Source organism: Catharus ustulatus, chromosome 29 (assembly GCF_009819885.2).
Source record: "Catharus ustulatus isolate bCatUst1 chromosome 29, bCatUst1.pri.v2, whole genome shotgun sequence".
Taxonomy (NCBI): domain Eukaryota; kingdom Metazoa; phylum Chordata; class Aves; order Passeriformes; family Turdidae; genus Catharus; species Catharus ustulatus.
Window position 1 is genome coordinate 5,050,217 of NC_046249.1, and position 18,309 is coordinate 5,068,525.

Here is an 18,309-nt window from a genome sequence, read left to right on the forward strand (position 1 = left end):
CAGGTCCCTCCACGTTTTTTGAGGACACTCCAAAAATATGGTTCTGAGTAAGTTACTAATTCTTTAGGTAAAGAACAAAGTACAGACATAAAATGGCATGTGTGGTGGACTCTAATGCCTAGGATATTGAAATGTCAGCTATATAAAGTTGTGCACTCCCAGGAATCTCCCTGAGTGAATTCAAAATAGCACATTTAGCCTTAAGAACAGTACAATAACAAATGCTGCACCCGAGCATCCCCACCTTGTCCCTGCTCCCCTAAACATAAACACTGAGTAAAGGGGAATGAAAGAAAACAAACAGAACAGATTAAAATGGGAAAATAAATTTAAAAGAAGAAAATAAATAAAACAAAATGGAAGAGAGGCAAAGAACCGAAAGGGAATAAAAGGGAATAATAAATACAATTACAAAAATAAATAATACAGAATTAAAGTAAATAATAAAATAGAAGAAAACATAAAAATAAAAGAAAATTGAAAACAAAAGCGAATAGAAAATTAAAACAGAATAAAAATAGAATAGAAAATAAAAAGAAGATGAAGTAGAAAATAAAATCAAATTAAGATAAATAAATAAAGCAAAATAAAGTAGAAAATAAAATAGAACATGAAAGTGAATAAAAGAAAATAAAGTAGAATAAAAGGAATTCAGATAAGTAGAATAAAATATTGAAATAGATTAAAAGAACGCAGAGTAAAATAAACTAATAAAATACTAAAAACACGGTAAAACACGAACTGTTCCCCCACCAGCACGGCTGTGCCTCCCCCTGCCCCGGGCCGTCCCTCCCGTGGGCGGGCCCGGCGTGGCGGGCGCGGCCCCTTTAAGAGGAAGTAGCGCCGGCCGGGGGCAGCGCGCGGGAGCGGCGGAGCGCGGGACGCGGGGCGCGCTCAGGGAGCGCTGAGCGAGCGCTGCGGGAGTGCTGCGGCTCGCTGCGGTGCGCGTCCGCCGGCGAGGGAGCGCGGCCCGGCAGGTGCGGGGGCTCGGGGGGCAGCCAGGGGACACGGGGCGGTGTGAGGGGACACGGGAGAGTCTGTGAGGGGGGAGGGCCCTGCGGGAGCGGCTCGGAGGGGTCTCCGGGGAAAAGGGGCCTGGAGGGGGCCGCGTGTGCCCGGCCCTGCCCACGTGTCCCCCCAGCCCCGGTGGCCGCGTTCCCCCGGCGGGGCCGGGCCGGGCCCTCCCCGGCCTTGGCGGGCCGGGCCGGGACCTGTTGAGCCGCGGCCCCCGCATCCCCGCTCTGGTTGTTAGTGGTTGGTGTTTGCCTGGGCGGGGGGCGATGGCGGCCGCGGCCCGGCCGGAGCCCCCTGAGGAGGGCCCGGAGCCCCCCGGGGCGGGCAGGGCGGGGAGCAGGGCACGGATCTGCCCGTGCTGGCCCGGCCCGAGCACAAACCCCCTGGATGGGACATCCTCGAGCAAAGCTCTGGGTGCCGGGTACTGCCCCCTCCCTTCAGAGGGGTCGGGAAGGGGATGGACCCGCTGCAGGATTCGTGAGCAACCGAAAAACTCATAATGAGGGAAAAAAAACCTCGCAGAGAGTGAGGGGGTTGGTGGCACAACTGTGAAGTTACAGCTTACAACTTCCCTATTTTATCTCACCTCTCCCTCCCGACTTTCTCCAGCCCAGCTGCCATAGGTAAAGACATAGCCCTGAAGTTCAGACCTTTCCATCTCTAAACTGCTCGGGGAATGGGGAATTTTCCATTTTTTTTCAGGTCATGGTGAGCCGCGGCTCAGCTGTCATGAGGGAGAACTTGTCAGGCGAACTTGAAAGCAAACTCCTGCTCTGCTTCTGTCTCTTGCTGCGGGCTCGGGAATCCTGATCTTACAGAGCTGCCCCTGCTCTGATCTGCGGCACAGTGAGCTCAGCTCCTTCAAAGAAAGCTGGGTGAGAAGGACAGGCAAAAGGAAAGGGCAGGGGATCTGAAGCTGTCCAGTGTCCAGCACAGATGTTTGGGAAAAGCATTTCTGTCAGAGCTAGTGAAAGGCAGGATTCCCTCCTCCTAGAGCTTGGAGCTGCAGAATGGCCACACTTCCTGAATTTCCATCCCTTTGTTAAAAACCCCTTTCCAGTCTGGAAATCTTTTGCCAAGTTGCAGGGCAGGGAGGGATTTTGCTGGGAGATGTGGAACTTCCCCAGCCACCTGTTTATCACAGTCCCCAGGGCTTTGTCCTTGCACTCTGCTTCCTTTCCCAACTTTAGGCTCCCATCCAGCTCCCTCTGGATGTCTGTCACTGTTCTTTGGACTGTGTATCCCATGTTTCACATTCACTTTCTGTCTTAGTCACTCACTCTGAGGTGAACCTTGGGTGAGTTTTTGACTCTTCAAAATCCCCAGAAAGAGGGAGAGGAGCATTGGGAATTCTTGCCAACGGTGGCAAAACCTGGAGCTGTTGGTTTATAGCGAGGAGCTGAGTGCAGGTGCTGAGCAGGGTCCCTGTGCCTGGCTCACCTTGCAGCTGCTGGGATGCTCTGTTGACACCTGGGCTTGCACTGTCAGCTGTGCCATCACCAGACATGGAAATGGGCTCTCCCATGTGCTTGGGAAGCTTGGAGTAGACTCAGCACACCCAGCAAAGTTGTCCTGCTTCACTTCAGCTGCCTCTGGAGCCGTTTTCCAGCTGCTTCCTTGTCCATATCTAACGTGACCCTTCTACTGCTGGGGTGAAAAGCACCCCCCCAGTGGAATGGGGTGATTTAGTCCCCTTTTGGAGGTTGGACTGTCCAGATCTGTGCCATGCTTGGTCACTCCTGCTCCTCTGTGAGGGCCAGGGATCTCCATGGCTGCACTAATGAAAGAAAAAATGTCCTTTGTGAGTAGTGAAAGTATCTGGGGTCAGAGCACAGAGATTGCAAAACCTTTCCATTCCTGTCCACAGGTCTGGGAACAGAATTGCTTTCGATTTCTGACTTTTAATTTCTAGTAAGACAGGGAAGTGTTTTCTGGTTCTTGAGCCACAAATGCTGCTGTAAGTGGATCCAGAACCAGCTTTGCTGGAGGTTTATCAGCTTATCTTTAGGAATATGTAATACCCAGCTAATGCTGTCAATAAAGAGTGCACCTTAGGCTGCACCTTTATCCTCCTTTTTCCAGATGCCCCTGGGAGGCAGAGTTATCCCTGAGGCCTGGTTTGATCTGCTGCCTGCTTCCCTCTGGAGCTGGTGCTATGGTGGAGGTGCTGCCCTGCTCCTGGTGGAATTGGATGGGTTGTTACTCTGGATATGTGAAGCAGAAGGGAGGGCAGAAGAAGGGATGGTGTCAGCAAAGGCCAGAAAAAAACTCCAGCAAAACAACAACTTTTGCAAGTGGGCAAAGCCAGAGCAAAACAATGTATCACACTCTGACAGCTTTGACTTCCTCCAGAAAACCTGGCTGAGGTCCCAAAGGGCTGGTGCTGGTGTTGGGTCAGTGTGAGTGAGACGAGGCCACCGTGGTGATGCTGCCAGACTCCCATGTGTGACCCTGTGCTGGTTCCAGGGAACCCGTGGGACAGAGGGTGAGCTGGAGCCACCCAGACTGTGGCTGAGGTTGCAGCAGGAGCTGAGCTGGCCCCATGGCTGCATTTTCTACAGCCTCTCTTGGAGCTGTTGTCTGGCTGCCTTTGCTTCCCTCTCTTTCCTCTCGCTCTGTGATGTGGTTGGTGTTGAGGTGGTCTCCAGCTCCACATCCATGGGTTCATTCTGTGCCTGGAGCTGTGCTCAGGGATTGAGTTCCTCCCCTATCTCCTGCCAGGGAGAGGCCTCGTGGGGCTCTGCTGTCAGCAAGAAACAATCCTGCCATTCATCCCAACGTGTGACATTAACATGGGGAAAAGGGATGTTTGTCCCTGGGATTAGCCATGCTCTGGGAAAGGCTGGCCGTGTGGCCAGCTCGTGCTCCAGCTCTGCCTGGGGTGTGATCCCACACTTCCTGGGATCCCAGTCCACTGTTAGAATGGTGCCATAGTCATCTTATCATCCTAATGCAAATTTCATGCTCCTAACTGATGTTAGCTTTGACTTGGGTGGGGACAGATCCCAAAGTGAGAGGAAATGGAACTGCTGTAGGCCCAGAAATATCCCTGTCCAGTGAGGACAGTACAGAGCCTGCACAAGCAGGGAGAGACAAGCAGCTCAGCTGGGACTTAATAAACACTGCCCTGCCCTTCCAGCCCTGTAGTGGGAACGGCCAGAGGCCTTCCCAAAGGACCAGGCTGCTCTGGGACCTGGAAAAGAGGGAGCTGCTCCTACCATGCCATCACTGCTCTGCCCTGGGAATACTTGTGTGTGCAGTTAACCTGTGTGCTGGAGTCGTGACCCAGCTTGTCAGCTTAGCAGAGCCCTGCAAAGCCTGCAGCGGATTAGCTCTGCCTCCACACGCAGCCCCATCCTGCTGGATCCATGGAAACCTTCCAGCAGGGCTCTGACATTGCAATGGATGCAGATGTCACGTAAGAGGCAGCAGGGCTGGCCCTGAGTCAGTAACACCCGGGGCTCTGTGGGGCTCCCTGCAGTCACTGCTGTTCCATGGGAACAGTTAGAAATTGCTGCATCTGCTGCCTGACCTTCCCCTCTGGGGAGGGAAGCAGGAGGGGACCTTTTACAGGACTTACTTTCTCAAGTGGCTTTTCTTCTTCTGTGGCTGTGGGGGGTAGGCCAGGGGGACAAACCACACTGGAAATCTGGGGTTCTTGCCTTCTCTCTCCCTTGCCAGACTGGGTTTTCCAGCCTCCCCAGCACTCTCTGCCTCACTTGCCCTCCCTCAGCATCCCTGTGCAGTGTGAGCAGTGTCACCTGTAACGTCCCTCCTGTCACTGCCCGTGGTCTGAATGTAAATCCTGAGCTTTAAACCAAGTAACAAATTCCCTGTTCATCTGTCTGCCGGGGATGGATGCTGGTGTCTCACTGCTGGCTGCCCTAGGCTCTCTGCTCCAGCCAGCAGCATTCCCACCTGCAGCTCTTGGTGGGCTCTGCCAGACCCACTCTGCTGGGTCTTCTGCTATCCCAGATACATCTTAATTTAACAGGGCTTTCCCTTTATTCCATAAACTAACTCGACTTTAGGATTGTCTGGAATGCTTGGCCTTGCAGGGGCAAAGGAGATGCCATTTAAAGCCCAGGATAACTATTTCTGGTCTTTTATCATGCCTTTTGCTTTCCTCATGCATATGGGCTCTGCCTCTCCATGGCTTGGAGGTGTGTAAACAGTCTGCCTGCTCATAAACCAACCTCTTCCCTTCTCCTAAGCCACCCTCTTTCCAGGAAGGACCTGGAGAGCCGGGAAGTCCCAGGAGAGGTGGGCAGTCCCAAGGGAACTGTACCGTTTCTTACTTGGGAATTTCCAAATTATGCAGCAGATTGGAATAGCGGGGCCTGGGGGTGGCTGGCAGCAGGCAGGACCCTCTTAAAGCCGACGCTGGTGAAAGACAAAAGGCTCTTTGTTTGCCCAAACCTTGGGAATTCAGCATTTCCAGTGTGCCCCTCTTCAGATTTGGTTGCGGAGGCTGCTGCTGAAGCACTTTCTAAAAGAAAAATGTGGATGTTGTCCAGCAAAGCAGCAGAATGGAGTGGGGCTGGTGTGTGCCCGGGCTGGGGCTGGAGGTGAAGCTGGGCTGGGTCGAGCTTCCTTCTCCAGAAACTTCTGAGCAGCCTCAGCTGCCGGGGCTGAGCACGGGGGACGGCCGGGGAAGGCAGTGCCGAGGGGAACGGCCGTGACAACACGGAGTGATCCTGCGGGAGGAAACACGGAGCTTGCAGAGGGGAAGGATTAGCTTTTGGGAAAACATTGGCAGCTCCCCGGGCCGGGAGGCTGCAGTCAGTGCCAGACAGGAAGCGGCTGACGTGGAAGTGCCGGCTGGCCGGGATTATGAATGGCCAGAGGTGCCTTCCAGCCACACTGAGCCCTCCTCGCCCTGCCCTGCCCTGCCCTTCCCGAGGTAAGCACTGGGCAGACCTTCGCTCCTCATATCACAAATCCATTCAAAAGAGCAGCTGGAAGTCTCGTCCTGGGAAGACAAGCCCTTGTTTGTTGCCAGACTGGCTCTGGAGGCGCAGAAACTGGCTGCCATTAGTGCAGTGCAGCTGCCAGGATTGTTCTGGTCCCTGCTCTCTGTAGTAAAATCTCTCCTTTGATCGGAGAAAACCAGGATCATCCTGTCCTGAGATACTGGGCTGGTGCAGAGTGGCCATGGGAAGGGATGTGTGAAAGGAGGGGGGTGGAATTATGGAAAAAATGTGCGTGTGCGTCTTGGCTGTTTTGTGCACGTTGCCTGTTTGGAGCTGCTTTTCTTCTCTTTCTCACTCTGTAAATTCATGCTTTTACTTGAAATGCTCAGTGCATCCAAAGTAACTTTATCAGGGCTGCTCTATGAGTCAGGAAGGTTTTGTGTCCTGTGTTGGGAACTCTGGTCTGGGAATGGCTCAGGGGGAAGCAGGATCGTGGCTCCCCTCTCCTGCGGAGCTCTGGGGACACGGTGACAATCACAGGCTCCCCACCCAAGCAGCTAGACTTAGTGGGATTCAGGGACAGCAGCCTGGCTTCCCTGACAGGAAACTGGACAAATCCCTGATTTGGAGAGCTGCGTTGCTCCCTGGGCTGTGCTGAAGGGCTGTTTCACCAGAGGCAGCAGGATGTGGCCCGCCCAGCGCTGGGGTCACAGAGGAGGGAGGTGGCCTCGTGTCTGACCCCTCCCCAGCTGCGGAGCCTCGCCCATGAAACCAACGGGGAGGTTTTTTCCCCTCTTTTGAAAAAGGAAGCTTGGCCTCCGTGCCTGCCAGCACTGACAGAGGGTGCAGAGCAGGGCTGAGCCCTCTGCAGGAGTGACCTGCTGAGGCCAGGAGCACAGGTAGGAGCTTGCTGACTGCTGCCTTGCTGGTTTTCCCCTGCCTTGCTGGATTTTCCTTGGCTGTTGTTAAACCCCTGTGCAGTGTTGGCAGCAGAGGGGAGCATGGAGTGCTGCTGGGGCTGGCAGTGATGGAGCAGTCATGGGACTCCTGGAGTAATTTTTGGGCTATTCTGCCTCTGTAGGGAGGGCAGGATCTGTTGGGAGCTCTGCTGGCTCCTGGAAAACCTCGGGATGGTTGCAGCAAGGCACAAAGGGTTTCCTGGTGTTTTGGAGGAGGTGACTCTTCCCTTTTCCAGACTCTGAGCTGCCTGTACAAGTGACCAAGAGTTGGGAAGCAGCTGTGTGGGCTTCCTCTGCCCAGAGCCTGGTGTTGGAGCAAGGCAGCTCCTCATGATCCACCATCCCTGGCGAGGGAAGAGGAATGGCAGGACAGTGCCAGCAGCCCTGGCAGCAAAACCAGCACAGGACTGGAGCTGCACGAGCAGAGTGTCAGAGAAAAGGAGCTTTTGGATGAGAGGGGAAGGGAGGGCCAGGCCTTGAGACCCCTGGGCAGGCAAGTCCAGCACAGTAGGGAGCTGCTCCTCCCGTGTCCCTGGGATAAGCTGGAGGTGTGTTCATGCTCTGGACAGCCCACAGGGGTCATGGGCTCAGTGATCCCGAGCGATGGCCAAGGTCCTCTTGGAGCACCAGTGACGTCTGCTGTGATCTTGGCTGGCTGAAAGGAGGAGCCAACAAAATGTACTGAGGTTTGTTTGGAAGGGGAGTGGTTTTTTCCCCTCACCTTTAAAGCTAGCAGATAACATCCAGGTACTTTGCATGTCCCATTTCCCAATTGTCTTTAACCTTTCCTTTCCCTTGTGTGCGGGGGCGGTGTCAGCTGTGACTCCTGCCTGTGGAAGTAGGTGTTGTACAGATGATATCATCCCCAAGCAATGTCAGGGATGCTTTGGTCTCTGTGCCTCTTTATTTTTATTTTTTTTCCTAGAGCTAAATGTTTCTTTTAGCTGATTGCAGTCAGAGACTGTAATTAAATAGGCTGCATCTGCTTGATGTCTCAGCTACTCATTTTGCTAATGCTTCACACAGATGCTGAATCGTCTGAGAGACAATTGCTGCTGTGTTGAGCTCCCCAGTTCTCAGGGATGATGTGTCCATAGGATCAGGAATTTATTTGTAGGATGAGTACTGCCTCAACACCAAGTAAACTCTGCCCTGCACAGAGACCCTGACAAATGTGAGGGCTGGGCAACCCCCAACCATGTGACAAGGGCAAGTGTCAGATCCTGCCCTGGGAGGGGACAGCCCTGGGTGCAGGGACAGGCTGGGAATGAGAGGCTGGAGAGCAGCGCTGTGGGAAGGGACCTGGGGGTCCTGGTCGGTGGCAAGTTGGATCTGAGTCACTGCTGGCAGCCCAAAGGGCCACCGTGTCCTGGGGGGCACCAGAAGCAGGGAGGGATTGTCCCACTCTGCTCTGCACTGGGGCAGCCTCACCTCCAGTGCTGGGGGCACCTTGGGCACCACAAGGTCAGAAGGACCCAAAGCTGTTGCAGAGTGTCCAAAGGAGGGACACGGAGCTGGGGAAGGTCTGGGGAGCAGCTGAGGGCACTTGGCTCGTTCAGCTGGAGCAGAGGAGACTGAGGGGAGACTCCTCGGGGGCTGCAGCTCCTCCCGAGGGGAGGCAGAGGGGCAGGGGCTGAGCTCTGCTCTGGGACAGGGACAGGAGCCCAGGAAGGGCTGGAGCTGTGTCAGGGCTTGGCATGGAGCTCAGGGAAAGGTTCTTCCCCCCGAGGGTGCTGGGCACTGCCCAGGCTCCCCAGGGAATGGTCCCGGCCCCAAGGCTGCCAGAGCTCCAGGAGCGTTTGGACACCGCTCTCAGGGATGCTCAGGGTGGGATTGTTGGGGGGTCTGGGCAGGGCCAGGGGTTGCACTGATGATCCCTGAGGGTCCCTCCCAGTTCAGATATTCTGGGATTTTATGAAAAGTCTCTCCATCCTGCTTAAATGAGAAAAGTGGTTGGTGTTTGTTTCTTGATGTATGGGGCCAAAGCCTGTTTGGTTTTACCCTTGGGATTTACTCCATCCACATCCATGCCAGGCCCTGCAGTGCAGATCCTCCAGACAAGAAGCAGGGATGGAGTCACTGCACCAGGGAGCCGCATGGAGGGCGGTGCTGGTGCTGCTTTGTTGTTTCTTGTGTGAGAGGATGTTTTCCTCCATCTCCAGTGCAGGGAACTCATCACAAGTGCTTTCCTGGACTTTCTGCTGGAAGTAGCAGCAGCCTCAGCCTCAGCACCTGCTGCCCACATTGCTGGTTCCTGGGGGCTGTGCCTCGGTTCCGGGGTGGGCGCAGTCTCTGAAGCTTCCGGCTCTGCCACAGGATGTGGTCAGGCTGTGACACAGCTCCTGGTAACCAGCACTACTCATCTGTCTCTCCACACCCTTCACTTCTTCCTCTGTCACGTCTGGGGCAGGATCACACTCCAAAGGACACGTCTGCCAAGGGGTTGTGCTGGGTTTGCCTCCCCTGAGGTGGCTCACAGGGTCACAGCAGCTGTTTTGGCAGCAGGAAGGCCAGGTTGGATGGGGCTTGGAGCAGCCTGGTCTAGTGGAAGGTGTCCTTGCACACCAAAGGTGTCCCTGCCCATAGAAATTGTCCTTGCCCCTAGCAGGGAATTGCAACTGGATGGTCTTTAAGGTCCCTTCCAACCCAAACTCAAACTATTCCATGATGACATGTCTGCTCTGGATTCACCTCTCAGCCCGTGGTGGATCTCACTGAACCACATTAAAATGCTTTTAGGGTTTCTCCCAACACATCATAGCCCATGTTGGGGTTTGGATCTCTCAGCTCCTGCATGGAAGAGGTTACTGAGCCCATTCCTGCAGGAAATGTTGAGCCTGTTCTTAGTGGGGTGAACTGGAGTGGTTTGGGGTTTCTTCCTCATTGTAATTAAGTAAGGAAACAAGAGGCCTTGGCTTTAAAGCTTTTTAATCTTTCTCCAGAGAAGAACTGCTGATTAGCACTGCAGCATCTGTTAGAGACGGGCTCGATTGCAGCCGTGGTAGTCATGACCTTGAGTTTGGGATGTGTTTGCCAGCGTTTGAGGACACTATTTACCTATTGGAACAACGCTGTAGCCTCATGTAAATCTCAGTAGATTCTGCTTGGGGAAAGGTTTTCTTTTTTTGCTTTCTTGCTTATGAAATTATGGGAACTTATTTATGCTATTTAAAGCATGAGCTTAGTTTCTATTTCTTTATTCATTTCTCTGTCCAGCACATGTAAAATAATATTTTTGGTACACGAAGCTTTCTGCCTTAAGCTTTCATCAAAGAGCAGCCTGTCACAAATTCTGTGAGGGGCTGGATGTGGGAACAAAGGAGGTATAATTAGCTACAGATAAACAGAGCTCTGTTTCTCGTCAGCATCCCTTCAGATCTCAACTTGTGTCTCACCCTTGGAGCTGATTCTTTTCTACAGTCTGGAAGAGGAAGATGAGCTTTCCAGTTTTCAACTTGCAAATGGAACTAAACTGAAATGGGAAATATGTTTATGGTCTGTGTGCACCTGCAGAAGAGGCTGTGGCTGCTCTCAGGGCTGGTGTTATTTCAGGATATTTGCTTTCCGGGTGCCTGAGCTGTGACTTCTTCTTCTTGTTACCCTCTGCCTTGGTTCCTGTCTCTCACTTCTCGTGACTGATTTGGTGGGGGCTGCCTGGCAGCAGCTCTGAGCTGTGGTGTGGGCTGGCATCACCTGGCCTGACCTTGTTCCCAAAGGTGGGGATGCAGAGGTGACAATGGGATTTGGGTGAAACCCGGCTGGTTTTACCCTTCTTTGTGTGAGCCAAGCAGGTGGTGACATTTCTGCAGGGTTGAGGTCTCGTGGTGTGGCAATGTCAGGGTGAGTGGCAGCCCCCTCCCATGGCTGTGGGGCTGGTTCCCTCATTCCCACATGGAACAGGTCAGGAGGTGACTGTGCTCAGCCCAGGTCACCCCTCCAGCCTCCCTCCCCTCTGCTCCAGACGGGCAAGGGAAGGGGGAGGAAGGAAAGCTGCCGTGGGCTCCCCCCCTTCTCAGATGTGGGGCAAGGGCCCAGATGGCATCCCAGATCTCTTCCTATGGGATTTAAATGAGGTTTCCTGTTGAGAGAGCTGCTCCTAATCGCTGCCCTTCTGTGCTGTGTTGCAGATCAGGACCAGATGAGCAGAGGGAGGTTTCTGTGAAGATCAGAGTCACCCCAGCCCTGCCCTGGGAAGTGGCCGCGCCTCCGGCTGTCACCGCTGCGGGCCTGGAAGAGACACGAGAGAAGGAAAATGTCCCACGCTTTAAAGCAAGTGTTCAATAAAGACAAAACCTTCCGGCCCAAGCGCAAGTTCGAGCCGGGCACTCAGCGGTTTGAGCTGCACAAGAAGGCCCAGGCCTCGCTCAACGCCGGCCTGGACCTGAAGGTGGCCGTGCAGCTGCCGCCGGGCGAGGAGCAGAACGACTGGGTGGCCGTGCACGTCGTGGACTTCTTCAACCGCATCAACCTCATCTACGGCACCATCAGTGACTATTGCACGGAGCAGTCCTGCCCCGTCATGTCGGGGGGCCCCAAGTACGAGTACCGGTGGCAGGACGAGCACAAGTACCGCAAACCCACGGCCCTGTCTGCGCCCCAGTACATGAACCTGCTCATGGACTGGATCGAGGTGCAGATCAACAACGAGGACATCTTCCCCACCAACGTCGGTGAGTTTGGGTCCCAGCTGGGGCTGGAGGGAGGGAGGTGGGTGTGGAGCTTTCTGGAGCCCCTGTTGCTGTTCCAGGAGATACTGCAGCACAGCTGACCCCTGTAGCAGAGCTGTTTCTCTCTGCTTCTCAGGTGGGCAGTGCAGTGAGCTCTTCACAGCTCTTCTGCAGTGCTGAAATACCTGGAGCTGTACCAGATACACTGGGAGTCATGGATACCTGGAGGCAGTGAAACAGGAGGCTGCCCTTAGAGCAGTCAGTCTCAGAGGTGGCTCTGGAGTGGTTCATGCTGGGTGCAGGATGGCTCTCTGGGAGCTGATGGCCAGCCCAGGTCTGAGGCACAGCTCTGTGTCACCTGCTGATGCTGCCACGTGCCATAATCACCCCCTCTGTTATTAGATGCCACATTGGCTGCCTCCGCTCCTCCTGAGGGGTGGGATGCTCTGGAGGGAAGGGCCTTGTCTCATCTCCTGCCAGGGCTGTGGAAACGGGAGTTTGGCCTAGGATACCTCAGTCTCCAAATCCAAACACAGCTTTGGCACGGAGATTGTTGGGTTTTATTTTGTGATGAAGGTGGAAAAATTTAGTCTCTAAGGGATCAGGTAAATACAACTGAGCCTATGCAGAGCTTCCATCTCCTGGGATGGAGGAGATGAGGTGCAGCAGTGCTCCCTCCCTCCCTGCCTCCTGCTCCGGTGTTCATCCCTTTGGAGCTCTGATGGGATGCAGTTGGTCTCTATTTGAGGCACATCTGCCACTTCAGCATCCACAGGGATCCTCCACCGTGCCAAAATTCTGTTTGAACCTGGTGTGGAGCGGGCAGAGAGGGGAGGGGAGCCATAAACAATGCTCAGTTTTGAGACAGCTTTAGCACCGAGCCCTCCCCAGCCGTTCTTCTCACGCTGCACAGGCTCTGCTGCAGCTCTCTGGGGACCACACTGGGGGTGTTGGTTCTGTTCTGGGCTGCATGCAGCACGAGCTTCCGACAGCATGAGGGTTGTGGTTTGGGTTTTTTTAGTTATTATTGTCTGCAGCTCAGCTTTTACCAGATCCTTTAACGCTGACTGAAATGCTGCAGCTCTGGCAGAGCAAAGAAAGGGTTTATTTAACTCGTCCTTGTTCCTCCAGAAACAGTGTGAACTTTACACCCTGATATCCCACGGAGGTGACTGCATGGCCAGACTGCTCTGCTGCAGGGGCCCAGCCAAACACAGTCCTGGAGCCTTCAAAGAGCACCTTAACAGCTTTAATTTTTAACCAAAGAGCTAAAGATGTACCAAAACAAGGGATAACTGTGGGGAGTTAACAGCCCTTTCCTTTGGGAAGTTGCTTGGTTGTAGCTGGTGTTTTGCACTGTTTATATAAATACATCCAACAGGAGTAGAAGGCTGACTGAAACAACTGCTGGGAATGTGGGCTCTGCTTTCAGTCACAGCAGTGCATCACTCTGTCACTTAAAAAATCTGTGCTTTGAAAAATGTGATCCAAAGGAAAGGAAAAAGGAGCAAGGAGCTGGAAATTACCAGGGACAGAAGCACTTTGCCTCAATCTGTCCATTTTACCAATTTATTTTAGCCCTAAGCAACCTGTTTTAACTTGACCCAAGGTTTTTCATGGGCACTCTTCCCTCCCAGGTACTCCCTTCCCCAAGAACTTCCTCCCAGTGGTGAAGAAGATTCTCTCCAGGCTCTTCCGGGTGTTTGTCCACGTCTACATCCACCACTTCGACAGGATCACCCAGATGGGCTCGGAGGCCCACGTGAACACCTGCTACAAGCACTTTTACTACTTTGTGAAAGAGTTCAATCTCATAGACACCAAGGAGCTGGAGCCCCTGGTGAGTGTCTGGGCTCAGGTGCAGGTGGGACTCTCAGGGTCTGTGGCTAGCACAGGGCTGGGGGAGTCACAGAGGGCTCTGAACCTTCTCAGAAGAATCCACTTCAAATCCTGGGGTCAGTTTTTGGGCCTCTCACTCCAGCAAAGATACTGAGGGGCTGGAGTACGTCCAGAGATGGGAACAGAGCTGGGGAAGGGTCTGGAGGACCAGGAGCAACTGAGGGAGCTGGGGGGCGGGGCTCAGCCTGGAGAAAAGGAGGCTCAGGGGGGACCTCGTGGCTCTGCACAACTCCCTGACAGGAGGGGACAGCCAGGGGTGGATTCAGCCTTGTCCCTGATAGCAGGTGACAGGACAGGAGAGAGTAGTCTCAAGCTGTGCCAGTGGAGGTTTAGATTGGATTTAAGGGAAAATTTCTTCACTGAAGGGGTGAGACAGGCATTGGAAAGGTCTGCCCAGGGCAGAGTTGGAGTCACCATCCCTGGAAATGCTCAGAAAACATGTGGATGTGACACTTGGGGACATAGTTTAGTGGTGACACAGCAGTGGTGGGGTAATAGTTGGACTTGATGATCTTGGGAGTTCTTCCAACCCTTGAGGGGATTCTTTTCTAAAGCTGGTTGCCCAAATTCAGGACCAGTTGGCCTTGCAGTGTAACTGTCAGGAACCTGAGAGTCAGGATGTGACTGGGATGTGCTGGGAATGGGAATGGTGGGGGGAACACGGCCCTGCCCAAACTGGAGCTGTGGGCAGCAGTGTCACCCCATGCCTAGGAATGGTACTGACAGCTAAACACGCGGTTTTTTCCTCCACACCCTCACCTGGGAACCTGGATCCACCTTCACAGTCCCTTCTGTTCTGTGTCCCTTTGACAGAAGGAAATGACTTCCCGGATGTGCCACTGAGCTCAGACCTTCTGCTCCCACCTCGGCACCTCCCGAGGACTCCGAGCCCCAATCCCATATTGGAGACGTGATCCAAGGGCAGAACAGAGACGTTTCGTTTAAGAAATTATATATTTTTAATGAGTTTCAATGTCAAACTGTGATACTGCAGGAATATTTTTTTAAAGATGCTCTAGATTAACTAATTTTTTATAGTAATTTCTATAAAAAAGAAAGAAAATATTTTGTGGGCCACGTGATGGGAATGTTGGCTCTCAGAGGGTGGAGGAGCTGCCTGAGCTGCCTCCTCTGTGAGCCCTGAGTGAGCTGAGCCAGACACTTCAGACAGAGCTGTGTTGTGGGGCTGGTGCTGCCATGGAAGCAGGACCTCCCTTGGGATACACAGGGTTCAGGACTGGTGTACATGGATCCCCCAGCACCTCTCACTGACTGTGAGACCAGGTTTGGGGCAGAGCTGCTCTGTGCCCACCTGTCTCCAAGGCCTGGCTCTCCTGCACTCCCTCTGAGTAAGCTGGGACTGGGCTTCATCCCATGGCTGCTGCAGTTGGAGTGGAAATCTGCCCTTGTGTGTCAGCCCAGCCCTGAGCTGCCCTGCACAGAGCCTGGCTGTGGCTCAGCACTGTCCCCAGGGGACACAGATCCACACTGGCAGCTCCTCATGGGGCCACCAGAGGGAAGGTGCTGGGACAGGCACCAGGAATTCTCCTCTGTCCCCTCCCTCCCTGTCCCTCGTGGTACACTGACCCTGCTGGGACCACATCTCACTTCCCATTGGGGTATGGAGCCTTCTCCCTGTTCCTCAGCATCACCACCCCACACAGCTGTGCACATCTGGGACCAAAATCTCTGGTGTGCAGCCAGAGCCCCCCCAGCCTCCCCTGCTGCTTGCACGAGGAGAGCTTGGCAGTGCCCCCAGGTAGGTAGTGGGTCTACCTAGGATTTGGGGACCATAAGTGACCAAACTGCACCACTAACCACTTCCTTACAAAGCATTCCCGTGCCCTGGAATCTCTGTACATACGTGACTCTCATTTCTGGTCCTGCCGTTAGGACACTCGTACAAATACCACTCGTGCTCTGAAATGGAACCAATAAATTATGTTGTATTTACACAGCACACGCTGCTGCCCAGCGTCTCGTGACTGCACGTTCATCAGAGCCTTCCCATCAGCAAAACAAACACTGGCTGTTTGGGCTCCTTGGGGATTGTGCTGGGAGCTCGTGGGTGTGTGCTGCAGGTGCAGCTCCTGGGAGGTTGGTTGGGTTCCTCCTGCTCCCCAGGTGCCAGGCCCAGGCTGCTCTGAGCCCTGTGCTGGGTCCCAGGGTCATGGGGCCTGCCCAGCAGCCCGGGGTTGTCCTGACTTGTGTCTCCAGTGTCTTTGTACCCAAGGGTTGAGCTGTTCTCCCAGCTCTGAAAGGCAGGTGGAAGGGGGCAGGGGAGGGGAATTCCAGCTCACCAACTTAGCAAGAGGCTCCTCTGCCATGGGAAGGAGCCAGGGGTGCAGTCATTGGGGTTGGTGGACTGAACTGGGAAAAGCTCTGCATTTGGGGGATGCACATTGTTTTCCTGGCCAGCTCCCCAGCCGTAGCTCTTCCTGTTCCCTGCCTGCAGCACTGGCTCTTGCTTGTTCCTCTGCCCAGTGCAGGTGCTGGCACCACCCTCCAGCCCCTTCCCAGTGTTTTGTGGGTGCAGCTCACCTGGAGAACATGCTGTTCCTTGGTGTGAAATATCTCTTTGGCCAGCCTGGTTCAGCTGTCCCAGCCCTGCTCCCCCAAGTTTTTGTGCCCCTCCTTGCTGGCAGAGCACAGGACGCACAAAGTCCTTGGCTTAGGGTAAGCACTGCTCAGCAACACCAAAACATCGGTGTGTTATCAGCATTATTCTCATCCAGATCCCAAACATGGCCCTGTACTGGCTACTGGGGAGAGAATTGGCTCTGTCCCAGCTGAAACCAGGACACCTGCAAGGCCCCAAGTGCTGAGCTGTGGTGGGGCTGCAGGTGGGTGGTGAGCGGTGCTGGGCCAGCCCTTGGAGCCAGGGCAGCTCATGCTGTTGTTCCTCAGCTTCCCTTTCCACACTGACCTGGAACGCTGTGGGTGCTGAGTCTGGGGATGTGTGGCACCCAACCAGCTGTGACCCACAGGGCTGCAGGGCCCTGCCTTCCTTGGCCCCCCTCGGGAGACCAGCTCAGCCAAGGGAGGAGGAGGTAAAGCACCTTTGTGGGAGAAGATGTGGCAGGGCTGGAGGTGGCTGAGCCCGGCCCCCACACTCAGGATGTTGCCTAGACAGGTCTGTGGAGCCACAGCTCAGCCTCACTCTGCCTCTGCTCTGGCAGCCCCAGCTCCACTTTCATCTCCCTGGGCTTTCATCTCATGTTTGCTCGCTCCTGAGCTGCAGCTGTGGGTGCTGCAGGGAGCAGGCAGCTGTGAGCCCCTGGGGCTGAGCCCCCAGGCTGAGCCCTCCAGGCTGAGCACTGCAAACTGAGACCCCAGGGCTGAGCCCACCTAAACTGGGCCCCCTGTGCTGAGCCCAGCCTGGTTAGGGGGTTTAGCTTTTACCAGAACCTCTCAGTACTTTCATTGCTCATCTCCCCGACACTGGTTGGGTGCAGAGGCATCACAAAGGCTGTGCTGAGAACCCAGAGAACAGCTTTGCAGATCTGCACTGCAGGGTCTGGGCCAAACAGGTACTGTGTCCAGGGCTCCAGCAGCCTCCCCTCTGCGGGGCTGATCCCTTCCCAAAAAGCACAGATGGCTTCTGCCCCGGAGCTGGAGCGGGAGCGGGCTGGCAGCACGGAGGGGGCTGTGGCTGCCGTATGTTCTGAGGGAAATGCTCCTTCCCTGTGCTTCAGAGCAGGGTCTCCTGCTGCTCCCAGGAAGCCGTGGCTCGCCCTGATCCTCCCCTACTGGGCTTCTCCATCCCCTAAACCCTCAGGAGTTCAGGAGCTTCAGGGCCTTGATTCTGCCATGAATCCGGATTTAGGATCCTAACAACAACATTAATTTGTCACAGATGAGTGATTTAGGGTCACCCAAAGAGTCACCATCAACGCAGTTAACAGAAGTTATTTCAATATGAAAGTGTGATTTAACAGAGTACAATGATGAGGTTCCCTATGGTACTTCCTACATGGATGTAAAAGACCAAACAAAATCAAGTTAGAATTGAGCTGGAATGATTTGCACTGAGACTGAAGATGTAAAAGGGTAAGAGAGACCTTCCTGTTAGGTACAAGGTTCAGACAAGACCCCCCTGCTTCCTAAACTCCTGATGGACCTTAGGTACAGCCCAGGTGCAGTCTTAGTCTCAGATTTGGACAATGGTTCACACATGACACAATTGAATACATGGATTTCTTTGGTGTTAACTCAGGAACCCACCGAGGGGCTGTTGCAGGGAGGGTCTCCCCACCTTGGGTGAAGGATCTCTCAGTCTCATCCCAAACTCTGAAATGTGTCCCACCTCCAGAGGAGATCACAGATGTGCAGCCCAGCTGCAGATTAAGGGAAACTCAGATTGGACTCATCCAAAGATCTGTTGTTAGTGGAAAGGTCTCATCCTTGAGGCACAGGGTGGGGAGGTGTCCCTGCTCCAGGACACCAGGGCACAGTCACACTGCCAGGCAGGGAGAGCTCAAGGACCCACTGGTGCCTTGGTGGCAGGGTGTGGGATGAAGCAGTTGGCTCACAGGGAGAAGTGCAGGGGGCTCCTTGTACCCACAACTTTCTTTGTTCATTCATTGTTCCTTGATAAATAAGTCTTGGCAAAGCCATCTGCTCTCCAAGTGTTAATCCCACAACTGGTTCTGAGCTCACAAGCATCAATGCTCCCTGGGTCACTCTGCTCCTTCATGGGTTTCCTGGACTTCTTGGCCAGGCCCTGGCCTCTTCCTCCTCTGGATCCCAGGCCAGTCCATTGCTGGTTTGGTGGAAGGATTGAGCACATCCATCATGAATCCCATTAGGGTTTGCTTAAAGTGGGAGGTTGGGAAGTGGGGGCAGCCTTTGCTGGGA

At 54.1% G+C, this 18,309-nt stretch overlaps 2 protein-coding genes across 4 annotated transcripts in view; one reads left to right on the plus strand and one right to left on the minus strand.

The window, feature by feature from the left end:
- Nucleotides 1–891: 891 nt before the first annotated feature.
- Nucleotides 892–14,517, plus strand: LOC117008517 (MOB kinase activator 3A). Of its 2 annotated transcripts, none has more exons than XM_033082452.1 (4): nucleotides 892–977; nucleotides 11,014–11,556; nucleotides 13,191–13,393; nucleotides 14,266–14,517. In XM_033082452.1, exons 2-4 carry the CDS (start codon nucleotides 11,139–11,141, stop codon nucleotides 14,293–14,295), a joined length of 651 nt encoding a protein of 216 aa, XP_032938343.1. In that variant the 5' UTR covers nucleotides 892–977; nucleotides 11,014–11,138; the 3' UTR covers nucleotides 14,296–14,517. The 2 variants fall into 2 exon arrangements, with proteins under 2 accessions (XP_032938343.1, XP_032938344.1); XM_033082453.2 differs by lacking the exon at nucleotides 892–977 and adding an exon at nucleotides 5,614–5,917.
- A 2,726-nt stretch (nucleotides 14,518–17,243) lies between these two features.
- The window catches only part of LOC117008412 (collagen alpha-1(III) chain-like), a 9,891-nt gene continuing 8,825 nt past the window's right edge, over nucleotides 17,244–18,309 (minus strand). For both annotated transcript variants that reach the window (XR_004420308.1, XM_033082245.1), the window contains exon 2: nucleotides 17,244–18,214. Coding sequence is in view for 1 of the 2 variants with exons in the window: in XM_033082245.1 (XP_032938136.1) it covers nucleotides 18,145–18,214 (70 nt within the window). In the remaining variant the exon portion in view is untranslated. The remainder of the gene's footprint in view (nucleotides 18,215–18,309) is intronic.